This window comes from Lepus europaeus, chromosome 23 (assembly GCF_033115175.1).
Source record: "Lepus europaeus isolate LE1 chromosome 23, mLepTim1.pri, whole genome shotgun sequence".
NCBI classification, from domain to species: Eukaryota; Metazoa; Chordata; class Mammalia; order Lagomorpha; family Leporidae; genus Lepus; species Lepus europaeus.
Window position 1 is genome coordinate 7486050 of NC_084849.1, and position 20578 is coordinate 7506627.

General features: G+C 41.7%; 1 protein-coding gene across 5 annotated transcripts in view; it reads left to right on the plus strand.

The window, feature by feature from the left end:
- Positions 1-20578, plus strand: part of IFT81 (intraflagellar transport 81) — a 188216-nt gene that overhangs the window by 104226 nt on the left and 63412 nt on the right. For all 5 annotated transcript variants that reach the window (XM_062182158.1, XM_062182157.1, XM_062182160.1 and 2 more), the window contains 5 exons: positions 3224-3313; positions 5586-5651; positions 5965-6075; positions 8349-8433; positions 19652-19815. In XM_062182158.1, the coding sequence (XP_062038142.1) occupies positions 3224-3313; positions 5586-5651; positions 5965-6075; positions 8349-8433; positions 19652-19815 (516 nt within the window). The remainder of the gene's footprint in view (positions 1-3223; positions 3314-5585; positions 5652-5964; positions 6076-8348; positions 8434-19651; positions 19816-20578) is intronic.

The window sequence follows — 20578 nt, forward strand, 5'->3', positions numbered from 1 at the left end:
AAAAATTACACTAGGGCTAATAAATCAAGAGTATCCCAGGCAAGCTGAGACATGTGAGCCCCTGCAGGGAAATAAGCAGAGAAGCTAGACTTAAAATCTCAAAGTGACTTGCCAAGCAGATGGAGGATAAAGGTCTGGTAATTTGAAATCTCAGTGTGTTCTTCTCACTAGAATTTGGGGTAACACTGGGTTCTGGCCTAAGGTATCTTTTTTTTTTTTTTTTAAAGAAGATTTCTTATTCTTCTTTTTTAAGATTATTTTATTTATTTGAAAGAGTTACAGAGAGAGGTAGAGCCAGAGAGAGAGGTCTTTCATCTACTGGTTCACTCCCCAAGTGACCTCAACGGCCAGAGCTGAGCTGATCTGAAGCCAGGAGCCAGGAGTTTCTTCCGGGTCTCCCATGCAGGTACAGGGGCCCAAGGACTTGTGCCATCTTCTTCTTTAAAAAAAAAAAAAAATTAATTAATTAATTAATTAATTAATTGAAAGGCTCAAGCAGAGAGAGAGAGATCTTCCATCCACTGGTTCACTCCCCACATGGCCACAGTGGATGGAGGTGTGTTGATCCAAAGCCAGGAGCCAAGAGCTTCTTCTGGGTTCCCATGTGGGTGCAAGGACTTGGGCCATCTTCTACTGCTTTCCCAGACCATAACAGAGAGCTGGATCAGAAGTGGAGCAGCAAGGTTTTGAACTGGCGCCCATATGGGATGCTGGCACTGCAGGCCGGGGCTTTAACCTGCTATGCTGCAGTGTTGGCCCCTGGCCTAAGGTCTTAAATCTCTGTGTACCGAGGACTAAGTGATCTCACTCTTGGTCCTGGGATCCCAGAGCACATTAGTGGTCAGACTGTAGGAGACAGTAGGTTTTAGAGGACTTTGGTTAAAAAGACAATTGCCTCTGTTTAATGTTTTGCACTTTTATTTCATAGCAGTTAAACAGAACGATTAGTGCACTGATATGTGCCTCTTGTGAATAGTTTGTCAATCTGTCTTTCCCAGTAGAGCATGAGGTCTGTGGAGACAAGTGACATGTGTTTATTCATCTTGTTTTCCCCCAGGATTTTGTGTAATTGCTTCTATATGTTGGTTGTTCAATATTTGAATTGAATATAAACAACCAAATGAGTGTTTTTGTTTTCCATCTACATATTTTGTTATTATTTTTTAGGCATGGCATTCATTCAGAAAAAGTCAATATTGATCTCTTAAGATAATATTTGTGTAAATAAGTATGTCAAATGTCACAGTAGATGCCAAGGAGAAACAGAATGAGGACATCCTGTCCTTACCTTTGAAGGTTTTACCAGATAGGAAATAGGGAAGTATAAATGTGGAATATTTTCTCCTCCTACCCACTTCCATCAATAAATTTGATAAAAACAAAATCCTCTAGAGGAATTTTACTATAATCATAAAGAAATATTTGTTCTTTAAGCATATTATGTTTGTGTATGTAATGACTTACACATTTAGCCAATCAGTAGAGACCTTAATTTATTTTTTATTATTTTTTTAAAGATTTTATTTGAGAGGTCGAAAGTGAGAGAGAGAGACAGAAAGGTCAGACAGTGAGAGGGAGACACAGAGAGAAAGGTCTTCCATCCACTGGTTCACTCCCCAAATGGCCGGAGCTGGACTGATCCAAAACCAGGAGCCACAATATTCTTCTGGGTCTCCCATGCAGGTGCAGGGGCCCAAGAAATTGGGCCATCTTCTACTTTCCAAGGCCATAGCAGAGAGCTGGGATGGAAGAGGAGCAGTGGGGACTAGAACCAGCAACCATTTGGGATGCTGGCACTGCAGGCAGAGGATTAAGCTACCGTGCCACATGGCCAGTTCCAGAGACCTTAATTTAAAAAAAAAAAAAAAAGCATACTATGCAAGTGGCATAGTGTTGTAGTGGATTCAGCCACTACTTGTTGCAGTGCCATCCCATATTGGAGTGCCAGTTTGAATCCTGGCTGCTCTGCTTCAGATCCAACTTTCTGCTGGGAAGGCAACGGTAAATGGTCCAAGTAATTGTGTCCCTGCCACCAACCTGGGAGGCCCAGATGTAGTTCCTTGCTCCTGACTTCTGCCTGGCCCAGACCTGGCTGTTGGCAGCCATTTGAGGACCGAACCAACAGACGATCTCTGTCTCTCTTTATGTCACTCTTCCTTTCAAATAAGTAAGTCTTTTGAAAAATGTATGTTAGAATAATTTGTAGATGTATAGGATATGATTAGTCAAGAAAAATAATTTTCTATCTTTTCTACCAAAAATACTATTTTTACAAATTTAGGAAAGTTGTGATTTTTTTTCATTCATTCAACTGCTTTATTGAACATCTGTTTGGGTTATGTACTGTGATGGATCCTAGAAATGTACAATGTACCCATGAGGATGAGTCTTGTTCTCTTGGCTTGCCCTGTCTAATGGACGATTATAATTAAATAAGTAGCTGGTCAGTTATAATTTTATGTCATATCTACTGTGATAGGAAAAGGTCAGAGAAGGCTTCTCTGAGAATACTGATAATCTCTGCTGAGACTTGTAGGATAAACAGGAATTACCTGGGCTTGGGGTGAGAAGGGTTATAGAATGTTCTCACAGCGAATAGGTTGTGTAAGCTGGAGATGAGTGCTTGGAACGTTGCCAGTACTGAAAGATCAGTATAGCTAAGTATAGCATGTGAGATGGGAAAAGAGCTAGAAATGAACCTGGGGAAATAGTGGCCACACTGTGCAGATCTACTGTTTTGTCCTATGTAAGTGTTAAGAATGTGTATTGAGAGCGGTGCCGTGGCTTAACAGGCTAATCCTCCGCCTTGCGGCGCCGGCACACCGGGTTCTAGTCCCGGTCGGGGCGCCGGATTCTATCCCGGTTGCCCCTCTTCCAGGCCAGCTCTCTGCTATGGCCCGGGAAGGCAGTGGAGGATGGCCCAGGTCCTTGGGCCCTGCACCCGCTTGGGAGACCAGGAGAAGCACCTGGCTCCTGGCTTCGGATCAGCAAGATGAGCCGGCCGCAGCAGCCATTGGAGAGTGAGCCAACGGCAAAAAGGAAGACCTTTCTCTCTGTCTCTCTCTCACTATCCACTCTACCTGTTAAAAAAAAAAAAAAAAAAAATGTGTAGTGAATACTGTTCTTACAGTGATTGAAGTAATCACTGTAAGTTGGTAGATAACCTGATGAAGAAAAGTCTATTGGATCTAGTCATTTATAATTTATTAACTTATTCTTTTAGTATGAAGAGTTGATGGAAGCCTTTAAAACTTTGCATAAAGAATGTGAACAGCTCAAGACATCCGGATTTTCTACAGCAGAAATAAGAAGGGTAAAGAAAAGAAGATAGAATGTTTTTGGAATATAATGTTTTTGGATTTGTATAATATTAGAGTTAACATTTTAGTTTTTAGTTAAATTCATTATAAATCTTAAGACTATGAGGAGACTAGTTATAGCAAATGGCAGTTTCTTTAGTTTGTTCAGCCTTTGGAAGATCTTTACTAAGGAAAGGAGGCTAGGGTAAATTCATGATGAGTTTTTGTGTACTATATAGACCACCAGTATGGATTTAAAAATACTACATTCTGAATCTTTATCTGGTTTATTTGTGTATGTGTGTGTAGAAAATAGAGAAAAGAAAAAAGAAAAAATCAACTAATTGTTACTGTGTTGTGTGTGTGTGTGTGTGTGTGTGTGTATATATATATATATATTTGGGATCATGCTATATGTAATTATTAGCATCTTGCGCTTTTTTTTTTGTTTTTGTTTTTTGTTTTTTTTTTTTTTTTTTTTGGACAGGCAGAGTGGACAGTGAGAGAGAGAGACAGAGAGAAAGGTCTTCCTTTTCCGTTGGTTCACCCCCCAAATGGCCGCTGCGGCCGGCGCACCACGCTGATCCGAAGCCCAGATCCAGGTGCTTCCCCTGGTCTCCTATGCAGGTGCAAGGGCCAAGGATTTGGGCCATCCTCCTCTGCACTCCCGGGACACAGCAGAGAGCTGGACTGGAAGAGGAGCAACCGGGACAGAATCCGGCGCCCCAACCGGGACTAGAACCCGGTGTGTCGGTGCTGCAGGTGGAGGATGAGCCTATTGAGCCATGGCACTGGCCAGTATCTTGCTTTTGAAATCATTGCATTGTGAATATATTCCCATTGTTAACTTTTTACAGTATGATTTTTAATGACCAAGTTGTATTCCATAGTGTAGGTAGTTTAAAACCTTTTTTAGTTTTTTGTTTTCATTTTCTATTATCATAGATAATGCTATGATTATCTTCTACCTATCTGTTTCTGTGTATCTGTAATTGTTTCCTTAGAGTAAATTTCTAGAAATGGAATTGTAAATCATATGAAAATTTTTAGGACTCTGAATGTATTGTTATTCAGTGTTATCCAGAAAATTTTTTTACCTTCTCATTAGACATATTCTTTCTCAAAACACTTACTGTGATACTGACTTCAATGGATTTTGAATTCCTGAGTTATCAATGCCATCTTTACCTTCTCAATCAGAAACATTAGAAGTTGCTTTCTATAAATTCTTTAAAAAAAAAAAAAAAGAAGATGGTTCCTAATTCCCTGAATAGATTAGTTTCTTCAATTCTTTTTTGTTTGGTAACGGTCATTACACTTAAAATTACCTTAATGTCTGTTTTCCTGAATATCTTTAAGCCCTATGAAGACAGGGACTATGTTGTATATCTTGCTCATTGCTAAATTCCCAGCGTCTGTCAGAGTGCCTGACACATGGCAGATCTTCAGTGGGAGTTTGTTGAATATTAGCAGTGTAGGAAGAACTCAGATCAGTGGTCTAGAAAGACTCTTAAGTAGATACTTAAAGATTTTGTAGAAATCTTGCAGAAATTTTATAGAAGAGTGATAGATGTTCTTCTGGAGTTCCTCCAGTATGTCCGTATGAGTATACCAAAATGACAAAAAAAACCTAGACGTACTAACATGTCTAATACTACCAGTAGTAGTAGTACCAAATTCTGTCAATACTATCATGTCTATTTTCATATTTTGTATTACTATAATAGTTGAGCTTTTAGGCTTAAGAAAGGTTTTTTCATTACAAAATATTATGAAATTGGTTAAAACGAAGGTAGTCTATTTCTGAAGTCATTTTCAGGGAGGGAATTGGTTAATTAGCCTTGATAACACCAGATTCACTCCCCTTAAAATTAATTTTGTTGGAAAATTGGAAGAATATATGGATTGATATATAAGAGCAGATGGGATGTCAGCAGCTGTTGTTCACGTATTTAGACCTGCACACTTTCCTTGTAGAAGATTTTTGAAAAATCATGTGCCCATATTTGGAATCAGAACACAAATGTGCTAGTTGGCAGCTTTACCTTGCTGCATTAGAACCTGTTTTAGTTGCTTTTCTTGATGAATGCCAAACTGCCAAAAAAATTACCCTGCATAAAGAACCTTGGAGGAAAATAGAAATGCCCTTTATTGGAGGGAAGATCTCTGTTCCTTAGTGCTCTGATTATAAGAGATGAAGTGGTAGACATATAATTACATAAAAACTTAACTGAATCCTACAGACAGAACATACTTTTTCTTATAATGTTCTCTACTCCTTTTTAGGATATCAGTGCAATGGAGGAAGAAAAGGATCAGCTTATTAAAAGAGTCGAACGTTTGAAGAAAAGGGTAAGGCAAGAATTAGCACTGTAAGACTTTGGCTCAAAGTCCCAAAGACGTGCAGAGATTTAGGAATGCAAATAAAGATTAAGCCAGGCATTGGTGTACATCTGAAGCTGGACTCAAATAAAATTGACGGGAAGGGAATCTCCCTAGGCAGTAGCCCAAAACTTTTAAGGACCTAGAGGCTAGAGCTTTTCTGTCATCTCTGGGAAGTACTGTTTACCAAAAGGAAATGATAAGTGGATGTCTGAGTCACATGACATGTTCATTTCTTTCTCAGACCTGACAGTAACACGTACTGCTTATCCCCTTACTGTAGGTAGAGACAGTTCAGAATCATCAACGGATGCTTAAAATAGCAAGGCAACTTCGAGTTGAAAAAGAGAGAGAAGAATTTCTTGCACAACAGAAACTGGAACAAAAGAATCAGGTATCCACATAAAAGTTCATATTCTCAGGATGAAACAAATAGCTGTTTCTTATATTGCAAATGGAAAGAAATAATTTTAGGGTTGTAAAATTGACATTTCCCTTTGTTAACTTGATGGAATTGTAATTTGAATAAGAATATTTTGTGATATCAATAGCAATACCACCTTTTGGGGTCAATACTCTGTATGTGTTATCTTTTTGGCCTATGCTTAGCTCTTGTTCCAACATTACAAAAGATTCATTTTAATATTTAACAGTAGGACTGGCTGCTAATAAAACTAGAATCTCTAAAGAATGTGCTTAGATTCTGGGGCTATAAGCACATCATTTTTGTTCCACTGATCACAGTATTCACTGCACTTTACTCCAGCAGCAACTTTCCATGTTTCTTTTTCTTTTTAAAAAAGATTTATTGAGGCCGGCGCCATGGCTCACTTGGCTAATCCTCCGCCTGTGGCGCCGGCACCCGAGTTCTAGTCCCGGTTGGGGCGCCAGATTCTGTCCCGGTTACTCCTCTTCCAGTCCAGCTCTCTGCTGTGGCCCCGGGAGTGCAGTGGAGGATGGCCCAAGTGCTTGCACCCTGCACCTGTATGGGAGACCAGGAGGAAGCACCTGGCTCCTGGCTTTGGATCGGCGCAGCGCGCTGGCTGCAGCTCACCAGCCATAGCAGCCATTTAAGGGGTGAACCAATGGAAAAGGGAGACCTTTCTCTCTGTCTCTCGCTCTCTCTCACTGTCTAACTCTGCCTGTCAAAATAATAAATAAAAATAAAAAGATTTATTGATTTATTTGAAAGACCAAGCAACAGAGAGAAAGAGAAAGAGAGAGATCTTCCATTGGCTGATTTACTCTCCAGATGGCTGCAGTAGCCAGATCTGGACTAGGCCAACATCCCCATCCTGGTTTCCCACATTGGTGGCAGGGGCCCAAGTACTAGAGCCATTTTCTGCTGTGTCCCAGGTATATTAGCAGGAAGCTGGATCAGAAACAGAGTGACCAGGACTCCATGCTTCACAACAGTAGGGGTTACCACTAGCCCCTACACTCTATGTTTTTTTTTTAATTTATTCAGTTAGTTAGCTAGCTAGTTGTTTGAAAGACAGGGCAACCTAGAGAGGGAGAGAGAGAGAGAGATCTTCTATCATCTAGTTTACTTCCCAAATGGCTGCAACAACCAAAACTGAGCCAAACTTAAGCCAGGAGCCAGGAACTGCATCCTGGTCTCCCACATAGGTGTCAGGAGCCCAAGTACTTGGACCCTCATCCCCTGCCTTCACAGACATGTTAGCAGAGGCCTGGATCAGAGGCCGAGTCGCTGGTGTTGCTCACTACTAGTATCTCAACCTTCTGAATCACAACGCCCGGCCCCACACTCCATGTTTTTAAACTGCCTTGGGGCTGGTGTTTAGCCTCGAGGGTAAGATTTGTGTTTCTTATATCAGAGCCTGGGTGTGGTACCTACCTACAGCTTCTGATTCCAGCTTCTTCGGCAATACAGATCCTGGAAGGCTGCAGTGGTGGCTCAAGTAATTGGGTTCCTGCCAACTGCAAGGAGACCCGGATTGAGTTCCCAGCTCCTGGCTACAGCCAAAGGGGTGGGGCTGTTGTCAGCATCTGAGAATTGAACCTGGGAATGGGAGTACTCTGTCTTGCTCTTCTTCTCAAATAAATAAAATAATTTTTTTAAAAAAAGCTAGTTAAGGAAAAAATAATTTGGCCTGAAAGTACTATTTTTATTTATTAAAACCCTGTTAAAAAATTTGAGTAGACTTCTACATTAAAAATATATTTCCAGCCAGCTTCATTTCCTACTAAATTGGCAGTTGAGATGTTTGGCTCTGTTGGAGTTTGATGTGGCTCCATGGTGGTCTCATCGAGGCAGTCAGCTGCATTGCCTGAGCCCTGAATGGTAGCTTCGTATACATTTCTGATTCAGATATAAAATTGTGAGACTGTTAGCATTCTTTAGAATTAAGAACAAACCCAGTTATAATAAGGGTAGCCTGGTGCATATATTTATTTCACAGCATTTTTCTTTAATCTCCAAATCCAACAATTAACTAAAGAAACATTTCTGAAAGTTTTTAAACAAATTTTTCATAAAGTATATTGAGAGAACCAGTTATATTTTGGGCTTAATATAGTAATTTTTTGTTCTTATTATTTGTTCCTTTTATATGATAATAGTTATATGTATTTTCCATTGCTTGCCTATGTGAGTAGTAAGTTTTAATAAACTAAGCAAGTAATAGATCTAATTGCATTTTGAAGCTGTTTCATGCAGTGCAGAGACTGCAAAGAGTACAGAATCAGCTGAAAAGCATGCGCCACGCTGCAGCGGATGCAAAGCCTGAAAGTAAGTGGAAAGTGTTGCATGCCATAGATGATTAGGAAATTTTAATTTAAATTAGGATCTTCCTAAAAGCAATCAGTTAATGGGAATTAATTACTTTAAGTGATACATCAGCATTTTAGAGCATAATTTCCTAGCTGGTGAAAGAGAGATTTGATGAAGAAATCTTTAGGTTTTCACCTGGGTTTAAAAAAATTCCTACCCAGTTTTTCAGAGGATAAAAAGGTATTGATAACAACCATGAAGGGAGGCCCTCTGGGGTGTGTGTGTGTGTTTGTGTGTGTGTGTGTAAAGTATGACAGTAATTCAAAAAGTTTATGGAAAATGGAATGAAAAGATAAAATTTATTTTGGTAAAAAAATTTTTGGGCCGGCGCTGCGGCTCAATAGGCTAATACTCCGCCTTGTGGCGCCAGCACACCGGGTTCTAGTCCTGGTCGGGGCGCTGGATTCTGTCCCAGTTGCCCCTCTTCCAGGCCAGCTCTCTGCTGTGGCCCGGGAAGGCAGTGGAGGATGACCCAAGTGCTTGGGCCCTGCATCCCATGGGAGACTAGGATAAGCACCTGGCTCCTGCCTTCGGATCAGCGCGGTGTGCCAGCCGCGGTGGCCATTGGAGGGTGAATCAACGGCAAAGGAAGACCTTTCTCTCTCTCTCTCTCACTGTCCACTCTGCCTGTCAAAAAAAAAAATTTTTTTTTTAAATCCATGCACAGTTTCTTTTTTAAGTGCATTTTTCCATGAGCTTATTCAAGACCTCTCATTGTTAGGATGGATGCTGTGAAAATGATGGAAAAAGTAAATAGTTCTCTTAGAGTTAGAGCTATAAAGAAAAAGGGTAAAATGCTGGACCCTTAAAGTGAGTGTTTTTATATTTGGGTTTGTATAATAACAGTGCTACAGGCATGGGTATGTCTGGCTATGTTCTTCCATTAGCTTTACCCAGAAGATAAACTGTTCTAATAATTTAGATTACACCACCAAACATATCTTCTACATTTTAAAATTGATTTTGCTTATCAGAAGGGCGACCATGCAAACTGAAAGAGCAGTGCAAGGGGGCCAGCACTGTGGCTCACTTAGTTAATCCTCCACCTGCAGCGCTGGCATCCCATATGGGCGCCGGTTCTAGTCCCCGTTGCTCCTCTTCCAGTTCAGCTCTCTGTTGTGGCCTGGGAGGTCAGTGGAGGATAACCCAAGTGCTTGGGCCCTGCACCCACTTGGGAGACCAGGAGGAAGCACCTGGCTCCTGGCTTCGGATCGGCGCAGTGTGCCGTCCGTAGCAGCCATTTGTGGGGTGAACCAACGGAAGGAAGACCTTTCTCTCTGTCTCTCTCTCTCACTGTCTGTAACTCTGCCTGTCAAGTAAGTAAGTAAGTAAGTAGGTAAATAAATAAATAAATAAATAAAGCGGTGCAAAGCTCTAATTGGTATTTGAGAACTATTCCAACGTAAATATACAGCTGGTTGTTAATTTATGTAGTGATCTGTGCAGTATTGTAAGTTATAATATATGGAATGGCTCTAATAAACGATTACAAGTTTTGATGAGACTGCGGAGGAATTGAAACCCTCATACATACATACCCTCCACAGGAAATGTAAAATGATGCAGTAACATAGAGTTACCATATGAACCAGCATTTTCATTCCTAGGTATATACTTGAGAGAATTGAAAACATGTGTTCATGCAAAAACTTGAATACAAATGTTCAAAGCAGTATTTTTTTATAATTGCCAATAAGTGGAAACAACTCATATGTCCCTGAAGTGATGGGTAGGTAAACAAAATGAGGTCTGTCCGCACGATGAAATACCATTTGAACAAAAGGGACGAAGCAGTGATATATGCTATACCATGGATAGATGTCAGAAACTAGTCACAGAAGACCACTGGTGTATGATCCCATTTGTATGGATGACCAGAATAAGCAAACCCATAGACGTAGAAGTAATGGTTGCTTGGGGCTAAGAGCACAGCTCTGGGGTTTGGGTGAAGCAGGAGATAGGAGGGAACTGCTAATGCACATAGAGGCTTCTTTTTGTTCTAAAACTGAAAGTGCTAATGATTGCAGAACTGTGAGTATACCATAAATGGTTTTTTTTGTTTGTTTGTTTTTTTGGACAGGCAGATTTAGACAGTGAGAGAGAGAGAAACAGAGAGGAAGGTCTTCCTATCCGTTGGTTCACCCCCCAAATGGCCGCTACACTGGCGCTGTGCCAATCTGAAGCCAGGAGCCAGGTGCTTCCACCTGGTCTCCCATGCGAGTGCAGGGCCCAAGCACTTGGGCCATCCTCCACTGCCTTTCCGGGCCACAGCAGAGAGCTGGACTGGAAGAGAAGCAACCGGGACTAGAACCCGGTGTGCCGGTGCCGCAAGGCGGAGGATTAGCCTGTGGAGCCATGGCGCCGGCCCCAATAAAGTTTTAATACCCACTTTTCCACTGAAATTTGGTATGCTTAATTGTTACTTACGAAAGCCAGTACAGTGCTCCGTGTAAAATGAATGGTTTATACATGTTAAGTAGTAGGTTTCCACATATTATTTATTTATTTATTTATTTATTTATTTATTTATTTATTTATTGACAGGCAGAGTGGATAGTGAGAGAGAGAGATAGAGAGAAAGGTCTTCCTTTTTGCCATTGGTTCACCCTCCAATGGCCGCTGCGGTAGGCGCGCTGCGGCCTGCACACCACGCTGATTCGATGGCAGGAGCCAAGTGCTTCTCCTGGTCTCCCATGGGGTGCAGGGCCCAAGCACTTGGGCCATCCTCCACTGCACTCCCTGGCCACAGCAGAGAGCTGGCCTGGAAGAGGGGCAACCGGGACAGGATCGGTGCCCCAACTGGGACTAGAACCCGGTGTGCCGGCGCCGCAAGGCGGAGGATTAGCCTATTGAGCCACGGCGCCGGCCTTTCCACATAATTTTTAAAACTCATTTGAGTCATAATTTTTGACTCAAGAAGTACTTGTAAGTTTACATGTATTTGGTTGTTGGTATTCTTGATTCCTTATTTGTGAACTTTTTACTTTCTCAGGGAATATTAATTTTTAACATAAAATAGTTTTTCCTTGTTTTTTTTTTTTCCTCTTAGGACAATATACATCTTTTTAGACTATGTAATTTGGATTTGATATAGCATTCCTTCACATCTTTACTGTAAAACTTAGGATCTTCAAAACAAATCCTTTAAATTACAGCCAATTAAAAATTAACATCAGTTAGTAATTTCTGTAGGCCTGCTTTTGCTGAGATGTTATTAGAACTTACCATTAATGATGAACTTTCAGAAATGCAGGTAATGGATTCAAAGAGTAAGAGATTTAGTATGCAGAAAATTAACTGATCAGCAGTTTGATACAACTTAAAATGTTAGCCTGAACATGTATTTCTGGAGTATCTATTATTCTATAAATATTTGTTCCTATTGTTTTAATCCTAATGACAAGACAGAATAGCCAAGATATTTATAATTTTATTAGTATTTAATCTTTTTATTTGAGTTAGTAGACTATTTTACTTTGGCTTTCTAGTCTGATAAGAAATTGTTTAGTCTGGGAAATGTATAATTATTTATTTAGTTATAAAATGAAAAAAGTTCTGGGTTTTTGTCATCTCTAAGGATATGTTTTCAAATATCAGTATGAGTAATATGTTAGTAGATGCTACCAAACAATAGAATTCATTGCCTTGTTATGCAGTAAAAAAAAGTGTCCCGAAACAATAGTCTATTAATTCAAAATTTATTGAGCATCACTACATTGTCAGATACTGTGCTAAGTGCTAAGATTAGAAAGCAAAGATACTTTTATTAAAGTGTTTACAATGTAATGGACCAATGACAAGTAGTAGGCAGTTTTAGGGTAGCAGGAGGTCTGTGCTGATGGAGCTCAGAACAGGGTTCTATGGGAACACAGGTGCAAAGCCTGTCAGATGGCTTCCTGGACATACTGGCAATGGTGTTAAGTTCAGTCGAAAAGGTGAAGGGGTAGAAGGCGTTCTGTCCCAAGGGACAGTGGCCTGACTGAATGTGATTATACTAGGCTGAGCAAACAGAGAAGTGAGCCAAAAGGAAGATTCCTTTTTTCTGCTTGTCTTCCAAGGGAAGGCCAGAGAGGAAGCCTGGGTGTGAATGAGAATGACAGTACTGTGCCTGCACTGAAGGAGGTTGGTGGTTGGTTGTGTTCGTGTCCTCAGGCAAATGGAGATTTGAGATTCAGGAGGCAAAAGCAGAAGTGATAACAACCCTCTCCGTGCTCCTTGTCCCCACTCATTCCAGCAAGTGTTCTATGGCCATCTCCACAATATGTCAATTATCAGCTAAACCAGGATGGTCATCAAGTCATAATTGGTCTTTGTATTTCCAGGTACTCACACACTAAATTACACAGAGCGGGCACAATAAATATCCTGTTAAGTGGTTGGGAGGTGGCAGTTAAAAGCTTAACTCCTGATAGGAAAAAGATTAACTTTTCCACACGTAGGAGGGGAAGCATATTAAAAAAAAAAAAAAAAAGTGACTGAAAATATAGAAAGATACAAATTTAATTATGATGTGTGTATTTTATGGTAGGTAGGGAGTAGTAGGATTTCCTACTTCATTGACTTTTTCCAGAGAGTGGAAAAACAGAAGGGTTGATTCAGCATCCTCAGAATGAAGTAAATAGATATTGAATTATTTAGTTTAATAAAGTCTTTCTAAAATTTTAGTGATAAAATTGGCTTATAAAAATGTTTATAGGGTAGCCAGCAGTTGTGGCACAGTATGTTAAGCCACCCGTTTTGGTGCCAGCATCCCTGATTGGAGTGCTGTTACAATTCCTAGCTGTTGCACATCGGAACCAGCTCCCTGCAATGTGCTTGGGAAAGCAGCAGCAGATGGCCTGAGTGCTTGTGACCCTACCAGCCATGTGGGAGACCCAGATGGAGTTCAGGCTCCTGGCTTCTGACTTCTGCCTGGCCCAGACCTGGCTATTGTGGACATTTGGGGAGTGATCTATTGATGGAAGCTCTCTGTCTCTTCTCTCTCGTTCTCTCTGTTGCCTGCCTTTTAAATAAGTAAGTGCATAGATATATCTTTTTAAGTTAGTATATCTTTATACATTATATATTCATGAGATTTCTAACATAAAAGAAACTGCTCGTTTAGTTATAGTAGGGTCAGTGAGATGTTTTCACTAAAAAAGTTTGGTGGAATCTTAGTGACCTTGTGTTTAATTTCACCAGTTTCAAAGATAATATTTTTAAAAGATTTATTTATTTATTTGAAAGGCAGAGTTATAGAGAGGCAGAGGCAGAGAGAGAGAAAGAGGTCTTCCATTCACTCTGCCTGTCAAAAAAAAAATGATTTATTTATTTATTTGAAAATCAGAGTTACACAGAGAGAGAGAGACAGGGAGAAAGGTCTTCCTTTTGCCATTGGTTCACCCTCCAATGGCCGCTGCGGTCGGCGCATCGCGCTGATCCGAAGGCAGGAGCCAGGTGCTTCTCCTGATCTCCCATGCGGGTGCAGGGCCCAAGGACTCGGGCCATCCTCCACTGCACTCCCTGGCCACAGCAGAGAGCTGGCCTGGAAGAGGGGCAACCGGGATAGAATCCGGCGCCCTGACCGGGACTAGAACCCGGTGTGCTGGCGCTGCAAGGTCGAGGATTAGCCTGTTAAGCCACGGCACCGGCCTAAAAAAAAAAAATTTGTCAGAGCCGGCGCTGTGATGCAGCGGGTTAATGCCCTGGCCTGAAGCACCGGCATCCCATATGGGTGCTGGTTTGAGACCCGGCTGCTCCTCTTCTAATCCAGCTCTCTGCTATGGCCTGGGAAAGCAGTGGAAGAAGCTGCTGGCTCCTGGCTTCAGATACGCTCAGCTCCAGCCATTGCAGCCAATTGGGGAGTGAACCAGCGGATGGAAGACCTCTCTCTCTCTCTCTCTCTCTCTCTCTCTCTCTCTCTCTGCCTGCCTCTCCTCTCTTTGTGTAACTCTTTCAAATAAATCTTTTTTTTTTTAAAAAAAAGAACATAAAATTTGTTACAAACTCTGTTTTTTTTGTTTGTTTTTTTTTTTTAAAGATTTATATATTTATTTGAGAGGCAGAGTTACAGAGAAAGAGAGAGACAGAGAGACAGGTCTTCCTTTGCTGGTTTGCTTCCCAGATGGCTGCAATAGCTGGAGCTGGGTTGATCTGAGGCCAGGAACCTGGAGCTTCTTCCAAGTCTCCTGCATGGGTGCAGGGGCCCAAGCACTTGGGCCATCTTCTACTGCTTTGCCAGGCCATCACCAGAGAGCTGGATTTGAAGTGGAGCAGCCAGGACTCCAACTGGTGCCCATATTGGATGCCGGCACTGCAGCTGGAGGTTTGACCTACTACACCACAGTGTAGGCCCCAGTATACTCTTTTTTTTTTTTTTTTTTTTAACAATTCTGTTAACGCATGAGGTGGCTTCAAAGAGTTCATGGAAAATTTACATTTTTTAAAAAGATTTATTTATGTGAAAGGCAGAGTTATAGAAAGAAGGAGAGAAAGACAGAAAGAATTTCCATCCACTGGTTCACTCCCCAAATGGTTGCAACATCTGGAGCTGCCCAGACCAAAGCCAAGAACCAGGAACTCCATCCTGGTTTTCCATATACTTGGGCCATCTTCTGCTGCTTTCCTAGGTGCATTAGTAGAGAGCTGGATTGGAAGTGGAGCATCTGGGACCTGAACCAGCACTTGTATAGGATGCCAGTGTCACAGGCAGCAGCTTAAACCACTCTACCACAACGTCAGCCCCCCACAGTCTGTTTTTTTATTTAACATTTATCTATTTACTTGAAAGGCAGAGTTAGGGGGCCGGAGAGACAGAGAGAAAGAGGACTTCCACGGCTGGTTCCCTATCCAAATGGCTACAACAGTTCGCATTTTCTGGTAGGGACCCAAGCACTTGGGCCATCCTCTGCTGCTTTCTCAGGCACATCAGCAGGGAGCTAGATCAGAAACAGCAGTCAGAACTCGAACCTGCACCCATATGGAATTCTGGCACCGTAGGCAGCAATTTAACCCACTACACCACTGGGCCAGCCCCATCACATTTTTTTTTTTTTGCAGGAATGCAAATTATTTTATTTATTTATTTAAATTATTTATTTATTTGAAAGGCAGAGAGAGAGAGGGAAAGGTTCACACCTCAAGTGGCCACAACAGCTGGAGCTGGGCTGATCCAAAGCCAGGAGCCAGGAGCTTTGTCCAGACCTTCCTGGTTGCAGGGGCCCAAGGGCTTGGGCCATTTTCTACTGCTGTCCCAGGCCATAGCAGAGAGCTGGATCGGAAGCAGAGCAGCTGAGACTCAAACCGGCACCCATATGGGATGCTGGCACTGCAGGCAGTGGCTTTACCCACTATGCCACAGCACTGGCCCCTCACATTCTATTTTAATTCTGTTTTTCTCTAAACTTTTTTTAATATAATAAACTTCATACTTAAGGAGTATACTTTATAAGGTTTTTTTTTTGTTTTTTTTGTTTGTTTGTTTGTTTTGGACAGGCAGAGTGGACAGTGAGAGAGAGAGACAGAGAGAAAGGTTTTCCTTTGCTGTTGGTTCACCCTCCAATGGCTGCTGCAGCTGGCGCATCGCGCTGATCCGAAGGCAGGAGCCAGGTGTTTAACTTGGTCTCCCATGGAGTGCAGGGCCCAAGGACTTGGGCCATACTCCACTGCACTCCCGGGCCACAGCAGAGAGCTGGCCTGGAAGAGGGGCAACCGGGACAGAATCCGGTGCCCCAACCGGGACTAGAACCCGGTGTGCCGGCACCGCAAGGCAGAGGATTAGCCTATTGAGCCGTGGCGCCAGCCCGCTTGATAAGTTTTGACATTGGTACACACTGGTGAAACCATCAACCTTCAATCCAAATAACAAACATATCCATCACCCCTGATTGTTTCCTTGTGTTTCTTTTTAGTGTGTCTTTCCTGTTCCTCTCTGTCTATCTGTGTCTAGGCAACCGTTAATCTACTTTCTGTCCCTATAGATTAGTTTGTATTTTCTAGACTTTGAAACTTTTTTAAACAGAGAAATATTAAGAATTTTAAATCTTGGGTCCAGAATTGTGCTATTGTGGGGTAAAGCCACCACCTGTGACTCCAGTATCCCATATAGGCGCCAGTTCATGTCCTGGCTACACTACTACCAATCCAGCATTCTCTGCTAATGGCCTGTGAAAAGCAGTGGAAGATGGCCCAGGTGTTTGGGCCCCTGCCATCCATGTCAGACACTCATTTGAATCTCTTGGCTTCATCCTGTTCAACTCTTGTCTATTGCGCCTAACTGGGGAGTGAACCAACAGATGGAAGATTGCTCACTCTCGCTCTTGCTCTCCCCCCCCCCCCGTTTCTCCCTCTATCTAACTCTTTCAAATAAATAAGTCTTAGAAAAAATTTTCAATCTTTAAAAACATCTTAAGAGGTCAGCAGGGGCCGGTGCCGTGGCGCGGGCATCCCATATGGGTGCTGGTTCTAGTCCCGGATGCTCCTCTCCCAATCCAGCTCTCTGCTATGGCCTGGGAAGGCAGTAGAAGATGGCCCAAGTCCTTAGGTCCCTGTACCCACATGGGAGACCAGGAAGAAGCACCTGGCTCCTGGCTTCAGATTGGTGCAGCTCCGGCCATTGAAGCCATTTGGGGAGTGAACCAATGGAAGGAAAACCTTTTTCTGTGTCTCTCCTTCTCACTGTCTGTAACTCTACCTCTCAAATAAATAAATTATATATATATATATGTATATATGTATATATATATATATATATATATATATATATATATATATATATATATAAAAGGCCAGCATTGTGGCATAGTGGGTAAAGCCGCTGCCTGTGATGCTGGCATCCGTTATGGGCACCCGCTCATGTCCAGGTTGCTTCACTTCTTTTTTTTTTTTTTTTTTTAAGATTTATTTATTTATTTGAAAGGCAGAGTTACACAGAGAGAGGAGAGGCAGAGAGAGAGAGAGAGGTCTTCCATCCGCTGGTTCACTCCCTAATTGGCGATAACGGCCGGAGCTGCATCAATCTGAAGCCAGGAGACTGGAGCTCCTTCCGAGCCTCCCATGTGGATGCAGGGGCCCAAGAACTTGGGCCATCTTCTACTGCTTTCCCAGGCCATAGCAGAGAGCAGGATCGGAAGTGGAAAAGCCGGGTCTTGAACTGGCACCCGTGTGGATGCTGGAGCTTCAGGCCAGGGCATTAACCCGCTGCGCCACAGCCTCATTTCTGATCCAGCTCCTTGCTAATGACCTAGGAAAAGCAGTAGAAGATGACCCAGGTGTTTGGGCCCCTGTTACGCATGTGGGAGACCCAAATGAAACTCTTGGCTTCGGCCTGGGCCAGCCCTGACTGTTGAGGTTGTTTGGGAATGAACTAGCAGTTGAAAGATATCTCTTTTGGGGCCGGCACAGGGGTGTAAGTGGTTAAAGCCACCACCTGCAGTGCCAGCCTCCCATATGGGCGCTAGTTCCAGTCCCAGCTGCTCCACTTCCCAGTCCTGCTCTCTACTATGGCCTGGGAAAGCAGTAGAAGATGACCAAAATCCTCGGGCCCCTGCACCCACATGGGAGACCCGAAAGAAGCTCCTGGCTCCTGCCTTTGGACCAGCGCAGCTCCAGCCTTTTTGGCCATCTGGGAAGTGAACCAGCAGATGGGAGACCTCTCTCTCTCTGCCTTTCAAATAAATAAATAAACCTTTAAAAAAAAAAAAAATATATATATATATATATCCTTCTCTCTCTCTCTCTCTCTCTCTCTCTCTCTCTCTCTCTCTCTCCTTTCTGTTACTCTATCAAATAAGCAAACAAACATTTTAGGCTATGATTTCATGTATCTCTGATTATAGGAGGCATGTTTAAGAACCTGGAGAGGGGCTGGTGCCGTGGCTCACTTGGTTAATCCTCCGCCTGCAGTGCAGGCATCCCATATGAGCACCAGGTTCTAGTCCTGGTCGCTCCTCTTCCAGTCCAGCTCTTTGCTGTGGCCTGGGAGGGCAGTGGAGGATGGCCCAAGTGCTTGAGTACCTGGCTCCTGGCTTCAGATCAGCACAGTGCCGGCCGAAGTGGCCATTAGGGGAGTGAACCAGTGGAGGAAGGAAGACCTTTCTCTCACTGTCTATAACTCTGTCAAAAAAAAAAAAAAGAACCTGGAGATAGAAAAGCTAGTCATCTAATAACTAAAGAAGCCAGATGTAGATTTCATCAGAAACCACATGGAGTAACTGCCTAATTGTAGTGTGGCACTTTCTCCAATCTGGAAAAAAGGGGAAAAATGGAAGGAATGAGTAGGAAGCTCGTGAATTTGACAGTAATAAATTTCGACATGTTTTATATGGTTAACACAACAGAACTAAAAATAATTTTAAGGCTCTGGGCCAGATTTGTTATGCAATCTATGTGCGTAGATTATTTAAACCGGAAACCCAGCGTTTTAAAAAGTCAAGCCAGAATTTGTAAATGTGTCATGGAAAGATCTGAAATAAACTTTATAAAGCTCTCTAGGCTGGGAATTTGTTAACAAAACCATTACTCACTGAAAATCGTGTGTGTGTAGTTGTCCCTCCACCAAAATAAGAAAACTATTAATCCTAAAAATATAGTTTGTTGTTTCTTAGCTGTAAACTACTAAAACACGGAAAACCCAGGACATTTATGAATGTAGATAGTTTATTTTCCTTTTTCAGATTTTAACTTTACCTTTGGTAATGTCTTAGTTGGTTTGAAGCTGACAGATTTTAAATATTATCAATTATGACTAGAAAAATAAATTACATCAGAAGTATTACAAAAGAAAAAGAATAAATAATTTCTTGCAAAGAGATTATCTGTGCTAGATTCATTTAAGTGTTGTCACTTGGTTTCTGGATTTCTATACTGAAGGCAAAGTGTGACCCAGTAGTCTGTCTGGCCCTGCAAATGTTATTTTTGCATATTGTGGCATATTAAAGAATTAGGTTGTAATTTGGAAAGATCATATTATTAGTTATTTTGTAATTACTTACATTTTCTTTTCATATAAGTTGTGCTTCCTTATCATTCCAGTTAACATAAAAAAATTCAATGACCAGACTTTTATTGTATTATACTAGATATTATATGGAACACTTTTGAGAGGTATGCCTTACTCTCTAGGTCTTGTATGTTAAAAAGTATACAAAATATCCCTCTATATTTTTGGACTTAATATTTATTTATTTTGCTTTTGAAGGCTTAATGAAGAGGCTAGAGGAAGAGATAAAATTTAATTCATATATGGTAACTGAAAAATTTCCTAAAGAATTAGAGAACAAGAAAAAGGAATTGCATTTTTTACAAAAAGTGGTTTCAGAGCCAGCTATGACCCATTCTGATCTTCTTGAACTTGAATCTAAAGTAAGTGACTCGTCTTTTTATAGCTCTCAATTTTATTTCATCTTTAGTTCTGTAAAAATTTTGTTCACTGCTTTCTATTGTGTTTAATTCTTGGCTCTAAGTAAATCTGTACCAAGAACTGGACACTCGGGGCTGACACTGTGGTGTAGCAGGTGAAAGCTGCCACCTGCAGTGCCGGCATTCCATGTGGGTGCTGGTTTCAATCCCAGGTGCTCCACTTCTGATCCAGCTCTCTGTTATGGCCTGGGAAAGCAGTGGAAGATGACCCAAGTCCTTGGGCCCCTGCACCCACCTGAGAGACCTGGAAGAAGCTCCTAGCTCCTGGCTTCAGATTGGCCCAGCTCCAGCTGTTGGGGCCATTTGGGAAGTGAATCAGCAGATGGAAGACTTCTCTCTTTCTCTGCCTCTGCCTCTCTGTAACTCTGCCTTTCAAATAAATAAATAAATCTTAAAAAAAAAAAAAAAAGAACTGGAACCTCTTACAAGGAGTTGTCCTTTATGAGGACTTACAGAATATTATGCTGGTAATTAATCCACAGGATGTTATAAAAGCCTAGTCACCTGATTAGGAAATTAAGTAACTTGAGTATGTAAAGTAATACACATGAATTGATTCATATGTTCATGCCTTCTTATATAATGATTTAGATAGCAAATTTTAAAATACTTTACATATAATTATTTTTTATTTCCAAGCATAATATAACAGTTTTACATTTAAAGCTGATATTTTTATTAGCCTTTTATGCCAGCATTGTAATTA